Here is a 21,661-nt window from a genome sequence, read left to right as displayed (position 1 = left end):
GCTTTAAGAAAGTCTGCTGCAGCCTTACCATGTTTAAGGAATATTTTGCTCCAGTGTAGTGATCTGCTTTACCGAAATTTCATTTTAGCAGTAGAACAAGCTAACTGTTGGAGCGTTCAGCCCCCATTCCTGGCAGCAACAGCTGTTTTGCTTTCTGATTTGACGGCTTGCCTTTGTCTTACTGTTGCAGTATTCCCCCCCCCAAGCTTTTAATCATGATAAATCTCTTCTAAATGCAGACAACTTTTTAATCTCATCCAGCTTCTTCCGGTTTCCCTGTCCGAGATAGCCTTTGTGCCAATTTCATCCTACAAGCCGTGATGAGCAGCTGCTCAAAGCACTCCCTGATTGTAGGTGGGCTCCGAGACGTGCAGTGCCAGAGCTGAACTCAGTACTAGGAAGTGGCAGGCACAGGGAGAGCAGAGACATCCGATTTATTCTCCAGTGTATTTTGCCAAGTCAGGCCTAGGCACAAGGATCAGAGCATCATTTGTACTGTGCCGGTGATAATGGATGATAAAGCGGATGTTCTTTCTCTCGTGACTGTAAAATCCATTTCTCTTTACCAGGGTAAAGTGTTCTACATCTCACCCAAATATGATTCATTTTTTAAAATTACTACATAGAGCAGAGTGTTTCTAGGAAAAAAAAGAGCAGCAGAAAATTAAGAAATGGCTCCCTGCATATTCCTAAAAGTATTTATGTTTATGTGTTTTTCAGGCAACGAATGAAACGCAGCATCCAATATCCCCTATGTTACCGTGTCAAGGCTTCCGTGTGGGTCCAAAACATTGTCACCTGAAATTTCTGAGTCTCCTTGCCCTAACCGACACCCATCAGGGGCATGAAATCAAAACTGCTAGTAGCACCAGCAAGCATCAGACCTGGTATTTAGGACAACAGGATCATCTGCAAATGAATTTATTGCTATCCCTTGATAACTGTGGTTCACAGGGAGGCCAGACACTCAAGGAGGTGTTCTGCCTCAGTCCATACCCACATTTCTAGCCCTCCTCCTCCTCACCAGAAGCAGGTCCAAATCTGGAGTGAAGTCTGAGGTGCTAATACGCTACAGATACAGACTGCTCAGCTGAAATAAAGCAGTAAATCTTCGCTTTTCGAGTTCCACTGTGTGATTAATGTCTTATTAGATCTTATCAGATAACCACCCCTAACTAGATTATTACATTCTAAAGTGAGCTAACTGTCTAGTTAGCCTTTAAATAGAGGATTTTCTAATAGGTGGCATCTCAGTTTACCCGTGTTCTTCACTTTTACAGCCTTATATTTCATAGTTTGGTGACCCGTTGGGAGATTCAGCTGCTTCTGTAACAACCCACTGAATGGAGAATTGTGGAGGAGCATTATGGCCTGTAGCCACTTATTACGCAAGACGTCAAGTTTCAAAAGCCAGACTGATCCCCGATGTAATTCTGTCGGCTTCAGTGGTTTGCGCCAGGAGCGTTTGGGTTTGAACCTGAATGTACAAAAGGAAAGCCGTAGGTTCTGGCCTCTGGCAAACGGTAGATGATGTGGCCCATATGTTAAGATATAGAATAGACGCTCGCATTTTGGTCGGTAAGTGGTATTTTAAAAGTGAAGTGGTTGAACTGTTAATGTAAATGGGGGGTGGGTTGTTTAGTGAGGGGTTTGTTTGTACACACCTATCAAACACGCATTGCAAAGCTGCTACTTCTCATCCAGGTGACTTACTCTACACACCAGGTTTGGTATGCAAACGCTTTCTCTGACGGTAAATGGTCACGGCTGCCTGGAAATCATCACCCCGCCGGCGCGGGCACGGCTCCCCGCCCGCCGACGCGCGGGAGCGGGTACGCCACGCAGCTTGCCGGGGCAGCGGCAGCACCCAGCGCGCCGGGACAGCCTCCAGAGGCGAAGGCGCAGGAGGAGGGAGGGCCGGTACCCCTCAGCAGGCAGCGCACCCCGCCGCGGCAGGGACGCCGCCGCACCGCGGCACCGCTCGGGTGGGGGGCCGGGGCGGGCTCCGGTCTCGGCGGCGCTTCCCCGCCCCGGCGGCTGCACGGAGCTGCTGCCGGCAGCCCGGGTCACGTGTGCGGGCCGTAATCCCGGAGAGGGGGTGTCGTCGCCGGGGGAAGGGGGCGGCGGGAGGAGGGGCTGCCGCCGATGAGGGCTGAAGCCGGGCGCGCGGCCGGCTGCGGGCGCCGGAGCCGCGGGCGCCGCTGCGGGCGAGGCCATGGCCTGGCCCTGCATCAGCCGCGTGTGCTGCCTGGCCCGCTTCTGGAGCCAGCTGGACAAGTCCGACCTCTCCGTGCCGCTCACCATCCACAACTACTCGGACATCGAGGAGCAGGAGGACGGGGCGCCCCAGCGCGGCGGGGCCCCCCCGCGGGGCAGCGCCCGCCCGCCCGCCGCGGCCCCGGGCCGCCCGCGGGACCCCGCCGCCGGGAAGCCGGGCGGCCGCAGGAAGGGCCGGGCGGTCGCCGCCGGGGAGCCCTTCGCGGCGGAGACCCAGTACCGGCGGGACTTCAGAGCGTGGCCCCTCCCGAGGAGGGACGCCTTCCCCTGGGTCAGCGCCAGCAGCGGCGGCGGGAGGGACGGGGCCGCCCCCCAGACCGCCCCGGGCCGCTCCGCCTGCGCCCTGCCCGGCGGCGGCGGCGGCCCCGAGCAGCTCCGGCCGCGCTCGCAGGCGGACGGCGGCCACACCACCTCCTACAGGTAACCGGGCCCGGGTCGGCTCCCTGCCGCGGGCGAGGACGCTCCTCCGCAGCGCGGCGCGGGGATGCCGGCAAACGGCGCGGGGGGGGGGGGGGGGGTGTAACCAAGGAGCGGGGGCTGCCGCCTCGGCAGCGGGCTCCGCCGGTCGCCGGAGCCGCCTTCGCTTTTCAAAGTGCGCTCCTTAAAAGCCTCGCTCGTTCCCCAGGCGGGTGCCTGACCCCGGCTGCGCCGGCCCGGCCAGCACCATCCCTATGCCTCTGCAGCACAGCCTGCCCCGGGCGGGCACGGCGGCCGCGCCGCCCTGCCTTCCCCGGCCCCGGCCGGGCCGCCCTGCCTTCCCCGGCCCCGGCCGCCGCGGTTCGGGGGGATAAGGGAGTAAGCCGGGACGGGATCCACGATGCCACCCCCCGCGCAGCAGCGCTTTACCCGCCCGCTGCTGGGAGGCACAGGACTTCCCACAGCTGAGGCTGCCCCGGGCCTGTCCGTGCTCCACAGTCGCACTGAGCTGCGCTCCCCGAATCGGTCAGTGCCCTCATCTTTTTCCCCTTTAAAACTCCTGGAATGCCACATTCGACGCAAGCCAAATTATTGCCTCAAAGATCAGTCAGATGCGAAGACGGAGAGGATATATCCCCAAAGGTATGCCCGTATGGGTAATGGGAAAAATTGTCACCAAGCACCTTTCCCAAAGCCTTTAAAAATTAAGTGGCTTTTATGTTATTGATGCCTTCCCTTCCCTATGATCAATATGACTGATTACAGACACTCATTTTCTGGAGCAAGCAATCAGGCAGGATGCACCTCAATCCAACCCTTGTTCTCATTGACATCCACCATGGGAGGAGAGGGGATTTCAGCTCCTACAAAGCTGCAGTTGAACACTGTACCAGTTTCATGGTGTTACCACACGCTCCCTCATAATGATGTTTGGCAGGTTTTAATATACCTATGAGGTATATTAATAGAGTAGTTATTTTTATTCGAATAGAATCCCAAGTATTTAGACACTTATTATCTATTATGTACCTAGGAGACATTTCTCTTCGTAATTGCAATTCATTAGACTATTTATCACAGCGCTTTTAAGACAAACACGCTGGGGGCCCTGGGAAGGATTACAGGCCTGCACGGGTGAGTGTATTACTTATCCCACTCCTCCCCGCACAGGCAGCTGCCCTGGTACTAGTGCAGTTAACATACGGACTCTGGAAGGATAACCGCAGTGCTGGAATTTATGCGCTATTTTATCCTTTGCCACGTCTCACAGGACAATCACAGAGCAATGATTATTTTTGAAGAAAAGCACTTTTAAATTGCAAAGCAGCACAGGAATTACTTCAGAGAAACCTGCCTAGAACAAGACTAGCAAGGTTCGTCTTTCAGAAATGCATCCATCTCCGTGTTGTTGTTGAAGCCTCCCCCACTTCTTCAGCCTGACCCCAGGGGAAGGGTGCCTTAGCCTGCATTAGAGCCGCAGCTTCCCTACAGCTGTTCTAACGCTCTGCGAAGAGTCACTTCTCACACCTTTCATCCCTCCGACTTGTCTCTTCTTACATAGGGCTCTCAATTACTGTTATGACAGAGCAAGAAGTTTACAGACCACACGACAAAGTACTGGCTGGGGCGACATACCAACACGCAAATCAAAACAAATTTTACAAAAAGTAAGACTTAAGGTAGTCAAGGAACTCCTCATGGCTAATGGGAGGAGCAGTGCAGGGTGAGGATGGAGGCACAAGCCAGGGCAGCCACACTAGGACAAAGTCCTCACGTAAAACCTTTAAGCTGTTTGAAGGCTATATGGCACAACTAATGCAGACAGGAGAAGTCAAATCACTTTTATCTTATTCCAGTAATTCCCACAGTTTCTTTGATTTACCACCTAGTACAACACTGTAAATTTAAGTCCCCATACCACTGAGCACACAGGAGTCTCAACAACCAGCAGGAGAAAAGTCCACAATAGCTTCACAAGCTGCAAGAGTCTATTTTGATTTAGATTTTTTGCTTTTTTTTTAAAAAAAAAAAAAAAGACCAAGTACTTGGCAGAGTTACTCACTCTCATTTTCAGTTACACTTGAGGCACTGGGTTTGTATTTGGTAGCGTCAGTCATGCCAAAGCCCCAGGAGCACACCCCTGGTCTGAGGCGGGGAAGGGGCGATCCACAGCACACCCACCTTCTGTGAGCTGAGCACTCACAGCCACAAAGACATTTCCACTAACACCACTGCGGTTCAGTTCTCCTTTCCTCTTACCTTATTGTTTTCCAAAGGCAGCACTGCAGTCTGCAGACATTTACCTCATCTTCAGGTAGTAGCTGAACAGCACCATTAAGGCTTGATGTTCTTCAGCTTCCTTGCCGACAAAGGCCAGAAGGCCCCTACTCGTGCATTACGCTGTCCCTTGGTGGCCACACACAGCTCCACTGCCCTCCGGCAGCAGGGACCTGCCCCGCTTTTTGTAGGCTGCACCCACCCACAGGTGAGGAGGCAGTGCTGGGGAAGCAGGGAGGGCAGATCAGCTGTGGTAGGGGCAGAGCAAAGGGGGTTTCTGTTCCCAGGGGCAGCTGGAGGGTGCTGAGCCCTGAGGAGAAGGGTAGCGAATCACATAATGTCTTTAGCGGGGTTGGGAAAAGGGAGAGTGTGTCCTGCACAGAGATGTGCAGGCGGGGACCACTGCAGGTAGATGGTTAGAGAGGAGCAAAGGTGTGGAAAACACATTTTTGGTTAGACACACTCATTTCCTTGCTAGGGAGAACCTTGGGGAGATTGCCCCTTTTTTGCTGTTGCAGGAATATCAGCCCTTCCAGCAAGTAGGGTGGCCCTGAGGACTGGGCTCTATGCGTGGGACCGCTGCCTCCACTCTCAGAAGAAATGGGCGATTGGAGTCCTATGTGCTACAGGTGCTTCGGCAGGCTCCGCACCCAGCCGGGTCGGGCACGCACCACGAGGCTCTTGCTGGTAGGATCGGCTGCTGCCGTGTGGACACTGCCAGTCAGCGGCCTCCAGCTGTGTTTCGTGACTGTCAGGTCTCAGCAGCTGGCTGGGCTTGCTTAATGTGAAAGACAGAAGATCTGAAGGAAGGGAAAGACTGGCTTGACCAGGACAGCGCAGGAAAGTTGGCATTGATACGTGGTCCACTCCAAGGAGTCCACTCCAATGGCAGTGGTGGTTTTCTTGCTTAATTCTGTAAGGTGTTGGTGAGGGTTTTTTTAGGTTTTGTGGTTTGTTTGTTTATTTTTAATTCAGGGATTTTGACTGCGTGGTTCTACAACAGCCTATATTGCATGTTTGTTTCTGTAGAGCACCCAAGTGTAGTGGTGAGTGTCCTGTGAAGTTCAGCACCGTTTGATATGCTTTTGTGCATCAGTGCACTGCTCCCATGAGATTTCATTTTGCAAGTTCCTACTACATCTTTCTTTCTGCATTCTTTTTTAAGCACAGAAGGAAACTCGGCTGCATACCAAACTGGCTGTACGTGGTGCAGCCAGACAGCCCGACTGGCGTTTTCTAGAACAAAATAAACCCACCCCCAGGATCAGTGACCAAGACAAAAAAACCAGTCCTATTCCTATTGACTTCTGGTGGGAGTCTTTCTATGGCCAGAAGAAAGATAAAAGTGGAGGGGGTACTGGAAGAACACCTGTACCTCTGAGGAAGCAAAGATATTTTTAATTTTGAAAGAATAACTCTGTATAAAGGGTGGAAGGACAGCGCAGCTGCCTGCCCTCCAAGCTATTGCCCCATGGCCCCAGATCTTTGCGGCAGCTCCTGTCTCCAGTCCCTGGATTCAGGCTGGAGTTCTGCAGGCTCTGACTAAAGGCAAACCCTAACTGGGCTACATGGGGGGAGCTCAGGCACACAGACCAAGGCAGATCGATGCAAGCTGCACCTGAAAGGCTAAAATGGGATGTGCTCCAACTGTGAAAAGATCCCGGAGAGCGCTGCAGAGGGTTGCGGTAGATTATACCTTAGTGATTCTGGAGGAGGCAGAAGGAAGCGCTTAGTGGCCTCCTCTGCACCTTCCTGAGGGTTTGTCCTTTGGGGTCATGGAAGGGGCTTCTCCCTTTCAGCAGGCAGTTGCAGGTGCAGTGTACTTCTGACTTTGCACACAATTAATTATAGTACTAGGTCTTGATTGCACTTAGCAGACATTTTAGAAATAGGCAAGTGCTTTACTTAGCTCCCTTCTACAGTGGATGAGAGAAGCTGATGCTGTCAGCAGGTATCTCCAGCTGGCTCTGTTCTCTGGATGTCATCTTCTTACCTTGTTAGAAGGCAACGGGGATGAGGGCGCAACCTCTAAGCCAGGGCTGGTATTGCTGGGAGGAGAGCCCTGCTCAAGGCTCTGCTGTACTTCAAGTCAATTCAGACCTCAGTTTTCCCGTCCGTAACCTGCCAGTTTCTGGAAAGCACTTCAAGTGTGTAAGTGAAAACGTTCCATCAGAGCTGTGAACGATTGTTTTGCCTCTTCTTCCCCCACCCATCGGCTTTGCTTGTATTAGCACTCAGGGAAGGGGGAGGATGACTGCGAATTTCTGCACAAAATCAGAACGCCAGCCCCAGGCTGAGCCTAATCTCTGCAGTTGGCGTTTCCGCACTCTAGGTGTTTTGAGCGGGCGTTAGAGTCAAGAACACCCGAGTTGTTCGCAGGTGGGAGGCACAGCAGTAAAGCAGACCAAACTGAGGGCCTTGAGATTAGCAGGGTTTCCTGCTCGCTCAGAGCAAGCGATTTTGTTTTGTTGCTTTGATGAAAAGAAAACACGTAAAGAGCTGGGGTTGTTATGGAGAAAGAGCCTGTTGTGCCATTGCTAATGCTTTTGGGAATAGCAGGGTGGAAGATCCCTCGGCAAACTGAACTCCCACCTTCTTGTGTGAGCATGTGCTGTTGCACTGTGACCAGGGGCAGAGACATCCTCCCCACCGGGGGAGATGCCGCAGAATGAAGGGGAATGACACTTTTCCCCATATTTTGCTGTTTATACTATTCACCTGCCTTCACACGGTGCTGGTGCAGAAGGGCAAGGTAAACTCTGGTGACCGCTTCACGTTGAAAAGCATCTTATTGCAGCTGTGCAGAAGACAACAGAGAAAACACCTGCAGTCATGTTCAGCAGAGTATGGGATCACAGCACACACCTGAGCTGGCAGGGTTAATAGTACTGTGTATGAAGATCCTTGATCCAGCAAGATATTTAAACACATGCTTATCCTTAATAAAAGGAATAAAGCTTTTATAATCAAGGCTTACATTTATCTTTACATTCTTAAGTGTCTTGCTGCTTAGGGAAATTAATACTGAAGCCCCTGATTTTTACGCTATTTAAGAAGTAAGCTTGCTTGGTGCAGGCTTTGGGATGGATCCAGAGAGACTTGCGGTGCGCTGCATAGCCTGGCTGGGGGAAGGGAGGGCTTGGCGGGGGACAGAGCTGTGCAAGGAGAGAGCGAGGGGAGCTGGAAATAGTGCCTCAAGAGAGGATGTCTGTTCTGCAAAGTACGCTGCAGAACTGAAATGGGGAAGATTCAAAGCTGTTGCATAAAGGTAGGAGGAATTTCCTCCACTCAGAGTACACCCAAACTTATGTTAGCGGAAAAGGGGAAAGAACGGGAAATGGGATAATGACAGAAGCCAGGACCCTAAGACCTACCCACAAACTTCCAGACACACGGCTCCGATAAGAGGGAAGCAGCTGCCTGTCCTATCACACCACTGTAAGTGCTCCTTCCATGGGGATCTGTCTGTGACCAGAGCAAGCCCCTAAAACTCACCCTAAGACAACAGTTTTAGGCTTAAGGATTTTTTTCCTGGCATTTCAGTCCAGTCTTTTGCTGTTGCTTCTTTCCTGTGAGTTATGAGCAGCTCCAAGTACTGCCTGACCTTGCTACAGGTGAGAGCTGTGACGGGAAGCAGACACAGGCGTCTTCTGCTTTCCTCTGCTGTAATTCCTGTGTGCTGGTCTTTCCTCTACCTCTCCAGCTTTTTCTCTCCTTCAGCTTTTCCTTTCCCTCATTTCTGCCCTCACGCTGTGCTTTTTGGCTGGATCAGAGTATGGGCACAATCTGCTCCTGTGTCCAAGGCTTGGAAGGGCCTTCAGCACCCCTCCGGTGTCTGACATAGCTCAGAGAAAAAGCAGTTTAATGGCTCCGCTACCCAGGAGGGGTCCTGGCTTTGTCCACCCCACAGAGCTCTCACCGCTGCATCCGTGACTCATGACATTTGCAATCCTCTGTTGACCAGGAGATGTCCCAGCGCCCTGATCTGTGCAGGTCTTTGCCGTAAGCAGACGCAGCCTGTCCTCGGGGAGAGCACCGCTGCCTGCCCGGCTCTGCCTGGGCAGAACAAAACTGTTCCACCCGAAGGGGCGGCTGCGCGGCTGTGCCAGGACCCTGCCTGCGCACCTGCGAGGAGCTGCAGTGCAATCGGGGGGCTATTTCATACCCCATCACCTTCTGCCCGAACCCCTCGCGCACCACTCTGGCTTCCCCAACAGACACCTAGAGTAGTGTGTACTTCGAAAAGAAAATAACAGGGACCCCCCAAAACTGTGCACACAACTTTTCTTCCAAAGGGAAAATGGGACAAATGTTCATTATGCGGCTTAATTCTCACTGGCATGCTGGGTATGAGAAGGAAGAGGGCAGCGGAAGAATAAATGCAGCCTAGCTCCGGCAGTGTAGCCCAGAGTTACGTTCAGCTGTACAGGGTGAGCCTTTTTCTCTATTTCTTAAATGAGAAATGGGATTGTAATGCAGTGGCTCCAAACACCAGCGATAATTAATCATGTGAAGCAAACCATGACGTAAAGATAAGGTACTAAAGTGCCAACTGAGATGGCATTGGTGGCATAGTAGGAGACGAAGGAATGCTATAAATACTGAAGGTAAATCTGGCTGGAAATGGCAGCCCCAGCATTGCCAACAGCATGGTCAGTACTTGATTTCCGCCCTCTGCCTCCCCACACCCAGTAGACATGCCCTCCATCCCAGTGAAATCAAAAAGTTTTCTAGGTTCGATTTTCACTAGGTCAGTGAAATCAAAAAGATTTCACAGGCAGCTTTCTTTGCAAGGCCAGAAAAATACTTGTGGAGCACATGAAACAGGGAAGGAGCTGGATGCAGCACGTGGACCGGCAGCCGCGTGGCTCGCAGCACCCAGCAGCCCGAGCCGCAGCCCACGGAGCTGGCAGCAGCGGCACGCTGTGTGGAAGGAACAGAAGGACCAATCCTGAATCCATCATTCCAGGTCACGCCCTGAAGTCTGTGAGGCCACATGGTGAATCGTGGTGAGGGCCGGTGGGAGCATCCCCCCCGCCTGACCCCCTGTCTAGGCTGTTTGTCCACCCTGGTACCGGTGGTCCTGCTCAGCCGGGGGGGGAGATGGCACACAACCACCAGCTCACTGAAACAGCTCTCTTCAAAGCTGGGCTTTGTCGTAACCCTCTGGTAATTATAGTCCAACAGTTTCTTTGTTTCTAGCGTACACATGCTTGCTGCATTCCCCATCACCACTGGGGGGTTAAACTGTCCCAGCAGGCCACTAAGCCTCCTGGCTCCCCACGCTGCACTGATCCAAACCTCCCCCTCCAGACAGCTCATCCTGACACATTACAAAAGAAGAAACGCCTTTCCCCGGGCTCTGTTAACCAATTACAAGAAAAAGCAAAGAAATGATCGACAAGCCAGTGATTTACGTGATCAAAGCAGTTCCACAGAGTAACAGGGCAACCACCTGTAAAAAGCTGCTTCTTTCTCCTTCCTAGAGCGAGTCAGCTGTAAAGCAACAGCAGTACACAAAAAGCAGCCCTTCCCTTTTGATCTCTACTATTTTAAAGCCTTCCTACAACTCGGGAGGCCTTTTTCTTTCACAACCCTAGTGCTTTAGTACTTCTAAGTACCACTGGGTCATTTCTATTTATGGAGATCAAAACTCTTACCTCTGGGTTGTAACAGTGGAGAACAAACCAGAACCTCAAGAGAGCCTGGACACTGAGTCATGGGCCTGGAGACTATTTCCCCTCCACTGCAGGTCCTTGAAGCCCCGAAGTAACCTGACAACTGCTGCTGTCCAGGGATGAGGGGAGGAGGAGGAGGGCCACAGCAGGAAGGATGAAGATGACTATCTCCAGCAGCAACAGTCAATGTCTCTTGTGTTCATCCCCAGCAGCAGCTGGATGTCACACCATGCAGGGTGCTCTCCTTCTCCATGCCGTTTCTGTAATTTCCTCTCCCACCATGCTGTTTTCTTGCTAATAACTGCTACTTGTGTGATCTTGGACAAGACACCACCCACGGTGACGGACCTGGGGAAGGGCAGGAGAGGCAATGCACTGGCTGAGCATGACCTGACGCTTTGGCTTCCTCAAGCACAGGGAGCAAACGTTGCACCAGGGAGTGCAAGGGGGGAGACAGTCACTAAATCTTGACACTTGACATCTTAAAAGAGGTGGTTCCTCTTCCCCAGGCTCCGAGTAGTTTCTGCATTTTGACTCCGCTCATGACTCCATGACTGGTTTCTAGTCAAGCCAGCAAACTGGTATTTGGGCTCGTGTTCCTTCTGACTCTTGGCTGTACAGCTGGAGGTGAGTGCGTGTGTCCTGCAAGCTGAAAGGCAGACCAAATTTAGTCAGCTGTACTTTCAGGACCAAAAGCTATCATTTTAATTTCTTGTTTTGTTTCAAGTACCCTACCTCCCAAAGGAGATAAGTCATCTCTGTTTTGCCCAGCCCTTCGCTGCGGCCTGACGTCCTGGGTACGCCCAGGAGGAAATGCTGGGTCCAAATAAGAAATGCTGCTGTGGATCTGAGCTGTGACTGTATCTGCCCTCACGTTTCTGTCTCCGTGGGTGAAGGCAGAGCATTTCCTCACTGCATGTAGGTGCCTCAAAAATAGTTTTGGCTCTCCAGGCTGAGAGGAGAACGGTTTGGCTTCCAGCCAAAACAAGGCTCCTGAGATCCAAAAGGGCTGTGTTTGGGGGCCTGCCAAATCAGCAAATGATCTGCTGCAAAGCAGGGAGACAGAGCTGGCTGCAGAGACGAGCAGCACAGTCATTCATTGGAAGCCAGGGACACACTCCATTGCAGCGTAATGCAGCGGGGAGACCAGCCGGCACGCGGATGAATGGTTAGGAATCAATGCCACCAGCATCCTTGAGGCAGTCCAGCTTTATGTGGGGTGGCAGGTTCCAGTTCCTGGAAACTGCTGGGACATAATTGATGGCTTTGTACCATTTTGCTGGTATTTTGCCCAGTAGCTCTGCGTCCTCCCTCTGGCTGCACAGCAGAGCTCAGATTTAACTCGGCGTTCACTTGCATCTGGGATTCCCTGCTGAAAGGTTGCCTTCTTGGGGCATCGCTTGGCCAAAATCACCTTTCTGCAAAGGTGCTTCCCTATCCTGAGGTGCTAAAGCAGCAGGAACCGCACCACCAGCACCGGGAGAGCTGTGCAAGCACTTACCTGCTGCCGGAGCAAACTTGAACAGCAAGGTGCAGGGAAGGTAGAAGGTGGCGGCTCAGAACAGTGAGAGCAAACTGATTATAGACAAGATTTGCAGTGCCCACGGACAGCCCTGACAGGGCTGGTTTTGCTTTCCGACGGGCAGGAAGCTTTTCTGTAGAGCAATATCCGTTACTGAGTGGATTTAAGAACTCACTCCACCTCCACTCAAGCTGACAAACTGCTGTCAGCCCCCGCTGCGGGCTCCTGCCCGTTTCCCTCTGCCTGCACCCGCACTCATCTGTCCTGACGGGAGGCCAGAGCCAGCAGCTAGCTCTGTCAAGAAACAGTAACTTAAGGTTTTCAAATTAATTTTGTTTGCGTGCTAGTTTCTCACTGGCTTACAGAATCACAGAATCACTAAGGTTGGAAAAGACCTGTAAGATCATCAAGGCTTAGATACAGTCTAGGGTTGTACCCTGTATCTACAAATCAACCAAGAAAAGAGGCAGCATTTTAAGGCTGAGTCTATGTTTAGAAATCAAGCATAACCCAGGCAGTGGATATTTTGGTAAGATACTAAAAGGATCAAGACCAAACTACACATTCTAAAATAGTACTCCACACTTACACACTTGAAGTAAGATTTTTAAAAGAAGAATTTGCAGCTACTATCAAAATAGCAAATAACATGAAAATTAGGCTGTGACCAAAGCCAAGCTTGGCACTTTAAAACACAGCCTATTTCCCTAGCCTGGACATGGCTCAGGAGTCAGTCTTACCCCTTGGTCCTGTCTATAATCAGCAAGTAAAAGTCAGTTATTATTTAAATATGCCAGGATATGAATGTAAAATTGTCACAGCTTTGTTAGTCGCCTCTCCTTTTGCTACAGAAGCTGCCTAAATTGGTTGCCAGAGGTGCGCACTCAAAAAGAGCAGAATTCTGTCTTCTGAGAACAAACAAGCCAGCTCAGCTGGCTGCTACTGCAGCATCCGGAAAGTCCTAATGAGAGGGCATTCGTGAAGCCTGTTTGTGACAGGAGGTACAGAGAAGCCGAGGGGGGGCTGTGGAAGGGAGCTGGCAGCCGGGTTAAGCCAGACCCTGCCATGCTGTTCTTCAGTGCTCTCGAAACGTGTGTTGCCCAGTGCGGTCTCTGCCCCCGTTTCTGAGATGTCACTGCTCCAAGAGTATGTCAGCCAAGTGCTGCCTTCTCAGACGTTATCATGCAAAGTCAAAGCACTTGCCCCCGTCTGAAGGAAAATATCAGCGGAGGCATCTGCCAGCTGCGATGGTGTCTCCCTTTGGATGCATTTCAGACTGAGTTGCCACTGAGGCACAGCACAGCACAGATTGTCAAAGGTGCCTGCTGTCGAGAGAGCTAAAGCCAAGGAAGGGAACATCAGCGGTCTCCCTCCACACGGGCGAGGGCTAGACACTCTCAGCCCCAGACCAAGATGTTTTACATCGTAAGTAGCCAATGAGCTATCAAGCAAAAAGTCACCCTGACTTTTTCCTACCCAGGAGGAAAGCACTGAGCACCTCTGGGGGAGAGCACATTTTGCCAGGACTAAAAGAAGAGTTAAGTCAGGGCAGCCAGTTCGCCCAGTCTGTGCCCTGTTGTGTCTTGCAGCCTGGGCTTTCTGAGAGAGGCAGGCCTCTAGGCTCAGTTTCTCTTTTATTCTCAGTGTGCCTTAGGCAAGTTCAATCTTACGAGCTGATTGTAACCAGCCTTGCCTTCTGGCTTTGCAACCACTCTGAGCAGAAGTACCCTGTGAGTATGTTGTGTTTTATGGTTCTTCTGTCTTGACAATCTCATTTCAGGCAAGAGTATCGCCCATGGACTGGAGCAAAACCATCCAAGCCTATAAAGACAAAGCAGGGCTTCATTATCCCAGAAGACCATTTTGTTCAAGAGACAAGCTACAAGGCAGATTTTAAGGTAATTAACATTTTTTAAAATCCCAAGGTCAATGTGAGTAAGCCCAAAGTACACATAAGGAATTCCTCATTTATTGTCAGTGTGGCACGTGTAGAATAAAGCTGTGTCCTCATTGACCACTCTTTCATCACTGCCCATTAGGTAATGTGGCCATCCTTTGCTTTCAAGAGAGACATGCTAGAGAATGTCATACTGTAACTTATCATACTTCAACCTGAGACCATGATTTTAAACTGCATGACAGTTAGGAAGTTCAAGATTTGCGGTTCCCTCAGTTGGATACCTTATGTACAACGTGCGTGTCATTCTCTCTCTCTGCGCAAGATGCATTTAACACTCTCTGCACACACTCAGAGCGGTCAGCGTGCACTAGCGTTAGGGCTGTAGTGGGAGATTCAACCTCTGGTGCTAATATCAACCACGGACACAGGTGTTTGCACGGGAATGTTTGCAGATTGCTGCTTAAGGAACAGCACCCACCCAAAAAGGACAAAACTCCCCCACGCTGGTAAGGGCAGAAGCTGCCCCCGTTACCAACACCGAAGAGGATACAGCTGTGGCAAGCAGCCGAGCCGCACAGGTCTTGGGCTCTGAGTCTTCCCTGGGATTTTCCTGTGAGTTTCTGCAACCCTCTATATCAGCGTAAGATCCTTTTCTTGTTGGCGAAATACATCTAAGTGTTACTGAAAATCCCATGAGGAAACGTTCTCTCTGTACTCAGTGATTTCCCTGGCAGGGCCCCACACACTCCCCATCCCCACAAGAAAGGAAAGTGCACACCGACGAGGCTCTGGTTTAGCTGCTTTTTGCCTTAGACCACCAAAGAGAACAGCACTTCACAACCAACCACAAAAGCTGATCACAGGCTGCACCGAGGGACTCAGAAAGCAGAGACGGGAATGGGGCTGAATTCCCCAGCCGCAGCGTGCTGTGCTGTTAGAGGTAACAGCAGCTACTCCAGGGGCCACACGTAAAAGTAAATCTTTGCCTTGGAGGAGACAAGGAAGAAGTGTTTAATCAGCAGACAGTCAAGTGCTTCCTCCGCAGAGGATTGCTGGCACACTGCTGCGACAAAGCACACGATGGGTATATCCAGCTCCACGGAAAGTGGGACAGTGACCTCAGGCAAAACAGAATGTGCAAACCTCACCAAAACTTCCTCCTTGCTCTGAATAGTCTGGGCTGCTTACTGAGGTGCAGCAATGAGGATAGAGGGTATTTAACTCTTAAACCTTGTATTTTGACCCTTGTATTTAATCTTGTGTTTTGACCCCAGAGGGGCAAAATACAGTGTCTTCCTGTTTGGCAGATAGGATGCAAAGGAGAGGGTCCTAGATGAACCCCTCAGAGTCCCTATGCCAGTTCTCGTGGAAAGGAAAGAGAAGACTGGAATCCCAGACACAAACACATGCTGCCAAGGACACCACGCTCTGGACGGTGTAAGCAAAGGTCCCGTTTTCCCGAGCCCCGGGGTACCACCGCAGCCTCTCTCGCAGACAGCGTGGGAAAGGTGCAGTCTTGGAATGAAGACGGTGCGGAGGAGCCACCAGTTCAAACCGAAGTCAGACTCTCCCTGGTTTACACTTGGCTGTTTGGACCTTCCCTCTTGCCTGAAAGCCCATGGCTTTGCTGGACACGTGGGAGTCAGGTTTACGTTGTGTCCTGACAGCCTGCACGTAGGACTCAGACTGCTGGTTCTCCCCAGCTACTCAGCTGTGCACAGGCTGTTTGTGACGCTCCTCTTGTTCCTTGACGTGTCAGATGCACCCCCAGTGGAACGGAAAAATCAGAACAATGCAACAACAACAAACAGATTGATAGCTTTTCCTATACTCTCTTCGCCTGTGGTCTTGGATCTTCTTTCTCTACTCAGATGGTGCCATCAGACTACTCGGCACTCAGCAAAGCTTTCCACCCTTTCATGTCTTATGGCCAGATTCACCCAGAATCCTGGGCTGGATGCACAACTAAGGCCAGTCCTGTTTCAAAGCCTTTGGGGTTTAAGCATTAGGGAAGACACGAGCATCCAGGTGTCCCTCATGCTTCAGTACAACCACAACAGCTACATACTGGGTGAAATTCTGACTCCGCAGGCATCAGAAAGAGCAACCTCTGTTATCTCTACCTTTCCTCCAGGCCTGAGGAGTTTCTGTCTTTATCAAAGTCCTTGCAGTTTCACAGCCCGGCATGGCCAGTAACCAATTTTTCTCCTTCAGGTACTCCAGGTCTGTGCCTCTGTTCACAGCACACATAGCTTGTGGCCCCCATAAAGCATTACAGTGGAGTGTTTTGACAGAGCCTGGATGGCATTCTCCAAAAGGTTAAGGACCAGACACACCCCACTGTAATTCCTCTCACTTAAATCCAGCACCAGCCCAGCGGTGAATTGGTTGTGATGTTTGAAGAGTATGTGCCAGCGGGGCTTTGTGCAGAGGGCAACTCTTTATCTCGCGGAGGCTGGCTCCTGCCAAAGCCTGCCCAGCCACGGTTATCCCCCAGCACGCCACACACCTCAGGGTCCAAGGGCTGGGTTACAACAAAGCCCCTCCTCGGTGGCGCAGCATCTCACCTGCCCTTGAACCCTCCTGCACGCCGAGGCTGGTCTCATCGACGCCCAGCCAAGAGCTAACGCTTGTTGGGTAGTGGCACATTATAGGGGAGAGCAGACAGAACATCACAACGCTCCAGACCCCTCAAACTCTCCAGACAGTCGCACCCTGTGTCGCACTAATGTTTCTCTCCCCCCTCACCCCACTAGATCCCAGAGGTGAAGACCAGGTTCTCCCCCAACCCTTCTGCTGTTTTCCAGGCGCCGTCACGGATCCTCAACGTGTGAACCTGGACCCTCCTCACACCCAGGCAGCTTAAACGCGGCGTTTCTGTTAAGATGTATCACTATGCAATTTTCATGAGGAGCGTTAAGATCAAAGAACCGGTATTACCAAAAGCAGCTCCAGTGATTAATGATATGCACACACACACTTTCTGTTAACACAACAAACCGCAAATTGCTCGGCTCAGAAGTGGCAAAACGCGCTGCCAGGAGTGACCTAGTTTTTCACAGGAGCGGGTTCGTTACTCTGCCAGCTGGCGTCACATTAGGAGATTGACTTCGGGCAGCAAAGGCAGAATCACAGGCAACATCCCTACGCTTAACTACGCGGGGTGGGAGGGAAAACAATCACAAGCGGGATGGATAATTAAAACCAAAAAGAGTTCTATTTAGCAGTGCCCTCTAAGTAGGCCAGTGAAAGCCAGGGAGTGGCTGGCTGACTTCTGAGCTTCTTGAGGGGTTTTGGAAATAGGACCGCAAATGACATCGCCAGAAATCATAGCATCAAGGGGGCTGGTCTGAACTTCCAGGGTTGTTGTAGAAGCTGGAGGAAGCCAGCATCATTGAACTCTAAAATAAAACTGCCACACGCAATGTCTGGCTGGACAGACACTTTCCAGTTAAGGCTGGAAAGCTGGATACTTCCAAAATTGGTGGGCCAACACAGGAGCAAGAGGAGACCAAACTTCGGGGGACAGCCCTGAGAGCGACACACCAGCCTGGTTCGGAGAGGGTTGCACGGACAGTCAGCTAGGCACCTACCAGACTCCAGAGGCTCTAAAATACTGATGTAATTTGTATAGCTGTTAGGGTGAGTGTAAATATTGTATATGGATTTTACCTAAAGCAATCTGAGAGCCTTTAATGAAAAGGACATGCTTACACTTTATTAATAAATATTAACTCTTTGCATATGCAAGGTGGAAAATATTGCCTTGAAATTCCTAAATTATTGCCTGTATATTGGTAATGCTAATGCTAGGAACAACCAGAAGCGAATGTTATTTAGAAACTCTCCTTAAAGAAAAATGTAACGTAGAATGTAAGACATCCTTCATTTTTAAGATAGGCCATTGTAAGTGTCATTATTCTAAAGCTGATTTTTTTAGATTGGTGTGCATTTAACTTTTGCTGAGGTACACGTGTTTTAAGAAACCATTTTTTACCCTTTGTTCATCGAGACTGTAGTGGGTTTACAGTTTCTATCTCGACTACTTATGCAATATAATTAGTCTACTGCTTATGTTATGGTTTTGCTAATTATTTTGGGGAAAAAAAAATTTGAAAAACTTTATGTGTTTGAAACACACAAATGTGTTGGCTAGAACGAAAGGAAACTATCCTCAGACTTGAACAGTGATCGGATATTCGTTCATCTATAATGAAATGGACTTGAACACAGGAGGATTTTTTGCTTAACCTTCCTACTAGCTGAAGTCGAAGGCAAATTTAATGAACTTTGGGGACGCTGCAAACATGTATGCATTGCTGATAATTCCCATAAGAACAATTTTTGAACTGTTGGCATGTGGATTGTAGTTGGAATACATGCAGACAGCATCTTCTCACTGCATTATGTGAGAATTTAACGGTGCCACTGTTCGTCACACTAGCAGGAGCGCACACAACCACGAGAATAGGTAACACTTGCAGTGAGCCGCATTTGGTGGGGACAAGGGACAGCACTTCCCACACTCAGCCTTGGACCCAGAGGAACCTACAGTAATGCCAGTGCTTGCCAAAATAATTTTTCAGGAGATTCATTTTTCAGGAGATTCATTTGAAACATTCAAACTGTACTAAAGGTTTTGCATGTTAGATCTTTATAAGAATTCAATCTGCCTGTTTAATCTCTTTATAATGTTTTTAACAGTTTTGTTCAAACAATTTAAGTTCATTTCAATCCTGGACTTTATTAACAGCAAAAAAAAAAAGGAAAAAAAAAAGAAAAAAGGATAAATTGTCTATTCAGTCTCTCTTCTTAATTCACTGTATTTCTTAAAAAAAAAACCAACCCAGTTCTAAACAAACTGGTAATATAATAAGCTTGTATTTTACCAAATGGACTGGATTTAATTTAATAAATTAAAATGTATTTTGGCTATTGGTTCTTTCCTGCTTTTTTTTTATTGTAAAACATAACCCTTGGGTATTCAACCTCGCAGGAAAATTTGGCACTGCATTTCTCTCTCGCACAGCTGCAGGCGCAGGACAGCACAGCACACAGGACACCAAGCAAGGTGTCACGGAGATGCCCGGCTGCATTCACAGCCATCAGCAGTCAACGCCGTACTCCTCGAGCTTATCTGCAGGCACAGCCCCCCAGCAAGAATGGCTTCCAAGGCACATTTCAAGCTGTGGCCCGACTGCTGATTTGGAAGCGCAACTGCTTTTCCAAAGGAAAGCTGTTGCTCTGCAGAATTCATAATCACTTCTGGGATTTTTCCCAGACATTTTCAGAGAGAAAGCGAACTATTCAGCAAGCCGTGCATCAACACGAAGGGGAAAAGGGGATGAACGAGCGGTAGCAGTTTGCTGCATTCACTATGGGGCAGACAGAGGTTAGATCTACGCCGACGCAGGTGCCACGCTCCCAACACCCCCTTTCAGTGGTGCCCACAGTGTGCCCTCTTAACAGAAAGGGACAAGCAACTTGCGTTTCACCTGTTTCACTGAGAAAATGGTGCTAGCTTTGAATTTTAAGAGACCACCACTTTACAGTCGCTCCCAAGAATATTTTAGTGAGTAAAAGTGCCGAAGGTACAACCAGCTTCCCCAGATAGTGCGATGCCAGCTCTTCTAGCTACTCCTCAGAAGGCTTCCAGGAGAAAGCCAAAGGCTCATGAGCTATTGCCTGGCTCCAACTACAGTAGGGATGACTGGAAGGAAAACCAAGCAGGCACTTACCACTGCAAGGGACAGGGCGATGCAACTGGCTGCTGATGTCTGCAACATACCCGATTTTGCAGGGAAAGTGCCTGCCTCAGCCAAATTGAAAGGTATCGCACCGAGTTCCTCTGAAGAGGGCAAATCTACAGAGGTTTTGCAGGCTCCAGGGACTCACGATGCCACGACTGCTTCCAACGCTGCTCTCACACTAGTATTTGTCTTCCCAATTGCTCTGTGTTCACGTCCAAGTCCATCGAGGCCTTCCAAATGTAAATCACGCTGCAAACAAGGGTTATTTGACACATAAAGAAATGTCCTTTAAAAGGGAAGTTTTACACCTGAAGCTTTATCATTTACTACCTGTAGGGTGACACTGAACACGCTTGTTCCGTTCCATCTTGCTGACACCTGGCCTGTTGGGATGCTGAGGGAGTTTTGTGGCGGCTGCACCCACTACATGGGAAATACTCCATTACTCGGGACAGTTTTTGTTACCTGAACCTGAAAAGTTCACAAGCAGCACATTAACGATTTGCCTGCTTTCATAACCTGCGCATTTCTCTTTGCATTGCACTCATTTCTTGGAGGGTGAACAATCAGACACAAACCTATCACCTCGGCCTTATTCATACCGCTTTTCTCCGTCTTGGCCACTGCAGAAACGTACGATCCTAAGGACCCGCCTGGATTACCACAAATGGATGCTGGTGCCATGTAGCCCAGCGAGGCTTTCGGAGCGGAGATGGCACAGAAGGGAGGGATGATGCCTTGTTCCTGGTGGCACAGGCTTTGGTGTCACCAAGACTGCGCCTTGTGACCCAGACACAGAGCTTGCTCCTGGGCCAGCTCTGTGTGCAAATAGCTTCATTTCTAAAGCGGATGGTCTGGCACCCTCCGGGCAGGCTGTACCTGGCCACCGTGGCCGGGAGATGCGTTCCCCAGCACGAGGGCAGGGCTGCGGCAGCCAGGAGGGAAGGCTGCGGGGGTTAGTGCCAAGGGCCTGGCCCACAGGGCGCAGTCAGCCTTCCTTGGCTGCGGCGTCATTCGTTTGGCTCTGGCAGCGTAAAGGCATTGCAGCGTGTGCTCATTTAGGAGGCACTTTTATGGGATTTAGCACAAACAAGAACAAGTTTTGCAGTCTTTTGAAAGGCATCAGAGCATTAAGTCTGCTCACAGACACCTACGATTCCTCCCCCCAGCCTGGGGAAAACAGAGAAGTTAGCTTTTCTTACTTTTTCCCATTATGTTTGGTATTGGGTGCCCATGCCCAGGTGGTGAGAGGGGGGTCTCCGTGAGGAGAGGCCAGGGCAGCCCGGTGCCGGACACGGCCCGTTCCCCAGGGCAGCTGGGGGAGCTGAGCCCTGCAGAGGAGCCGGTGTCACCCCTGTGAGACCCTGTTTAAGAAAGGGGGGAGGAAGGACTGGCAAAAGGGACCACTAAGGGCAACCCCCCACTCCCCTGCGCCTCTTGCGGGGAGAGAGGAGGTGGGGGTCAGGAATGAAGGACTGCAGTCGAGTCTTAGGAAAAAGGGGGGGGGGGGGGGGGGGAGTATCCAACTCTATCCTAACTGGCAATGAGTTCAACTAATTTTCCCCAAGCTGAGTCTGTTTTGCCTATGACAGTAATTGGTACGTGAAGTCCCTGGTTTTATCTTGACCCACAAGCTTTTTCATCTTATTTTCTCCCCCTGTGCTGTCGAAGGGGAGTGAGGGAGCGGCTGGGTGGGTGCCTGCAGCCGGCCAACACCCACCCACCCACCGCGCTTTTCAATCTGCCACACAACCCAATTACTTTCTGTTTGAACAGGCTGCTCTGGAGAATGCAAAGTTGGAGGAGCTAAGCTTGCTGAGCTCCTGGCTTCCCTTCCCCC

The 21,661-nt window shown here is 50.6% G+C and overlaps 1 protein-coding gene across 1 annotated transcript; it reads left to right on the top strand.

The window, feature by feature from the left end:
- Nucleotides 1-2,215: 2,215 nt before the first annotated feature.
- Nucleotides 2,216-16,937, top strand: MAP6D1 (MAP6 domain containing 1). Its single transcript, XM_059822934.1, has 3 exons — nucleotides 2,216-2,697; nucleotides 13,952-14,069; nucleotides 16,828-16,937. The coding sequence occupies exons 1-3, from the start codon at nucleotides 2,216-2,218 to the stop codon at nucleotides 16,903-16,905; spliced, it is 678 nt and encodes a 225-aa protein (XP_059678917.1). The 3' UTR covers nucleotides 16,906-16,937.
- Nucleotides 16,938-21,661: the final 4,724 nt, after the last annotated feature.

Source organism: Gavia stellata, chromosome 11, assembly GCF_030936135.1.
Source record: "Gavia stellata isolate bGavSte3 chromosome 11, bGavSte3.hap2, whole genome shotgun sequence".
Lineage (NCBI taxonomy): Eukaryota > Metazoa > Chordata > Aves > Gaviiformes > Gaviidae > Gavia > Gavia stellata.
Note: the sequence above shows the minus strand (reverse complement) of the source record. Positions and strands in the feature narration are given on the sequence as shown.

Excerpts from the sequence above, each read along its gene's own strand:
- MAP6D1 (XM_059822934.1), top strand. The coding sequence starts at position 2,216 with ATGGCCTGGCCCTGCATCAGCCGCGTGTGCTGCCTGGCCCGCTTCTGG. Across the intron at positions 2,698-13,951 it reads GGCCACACCACCTCCTACAG|GCAAGAGTATCGCCCATGGA; the intron begins GTAACCGGGCCC and ends ATCTCATTTCAG. Across the intron at positions 14,070-16,827 it reads GCTACAAGGCAGATTTTAAG|ATCCCAGAGGTGAAGACCAG; the intron begins GTAATTAACATT and ends TCACCCCACTAG.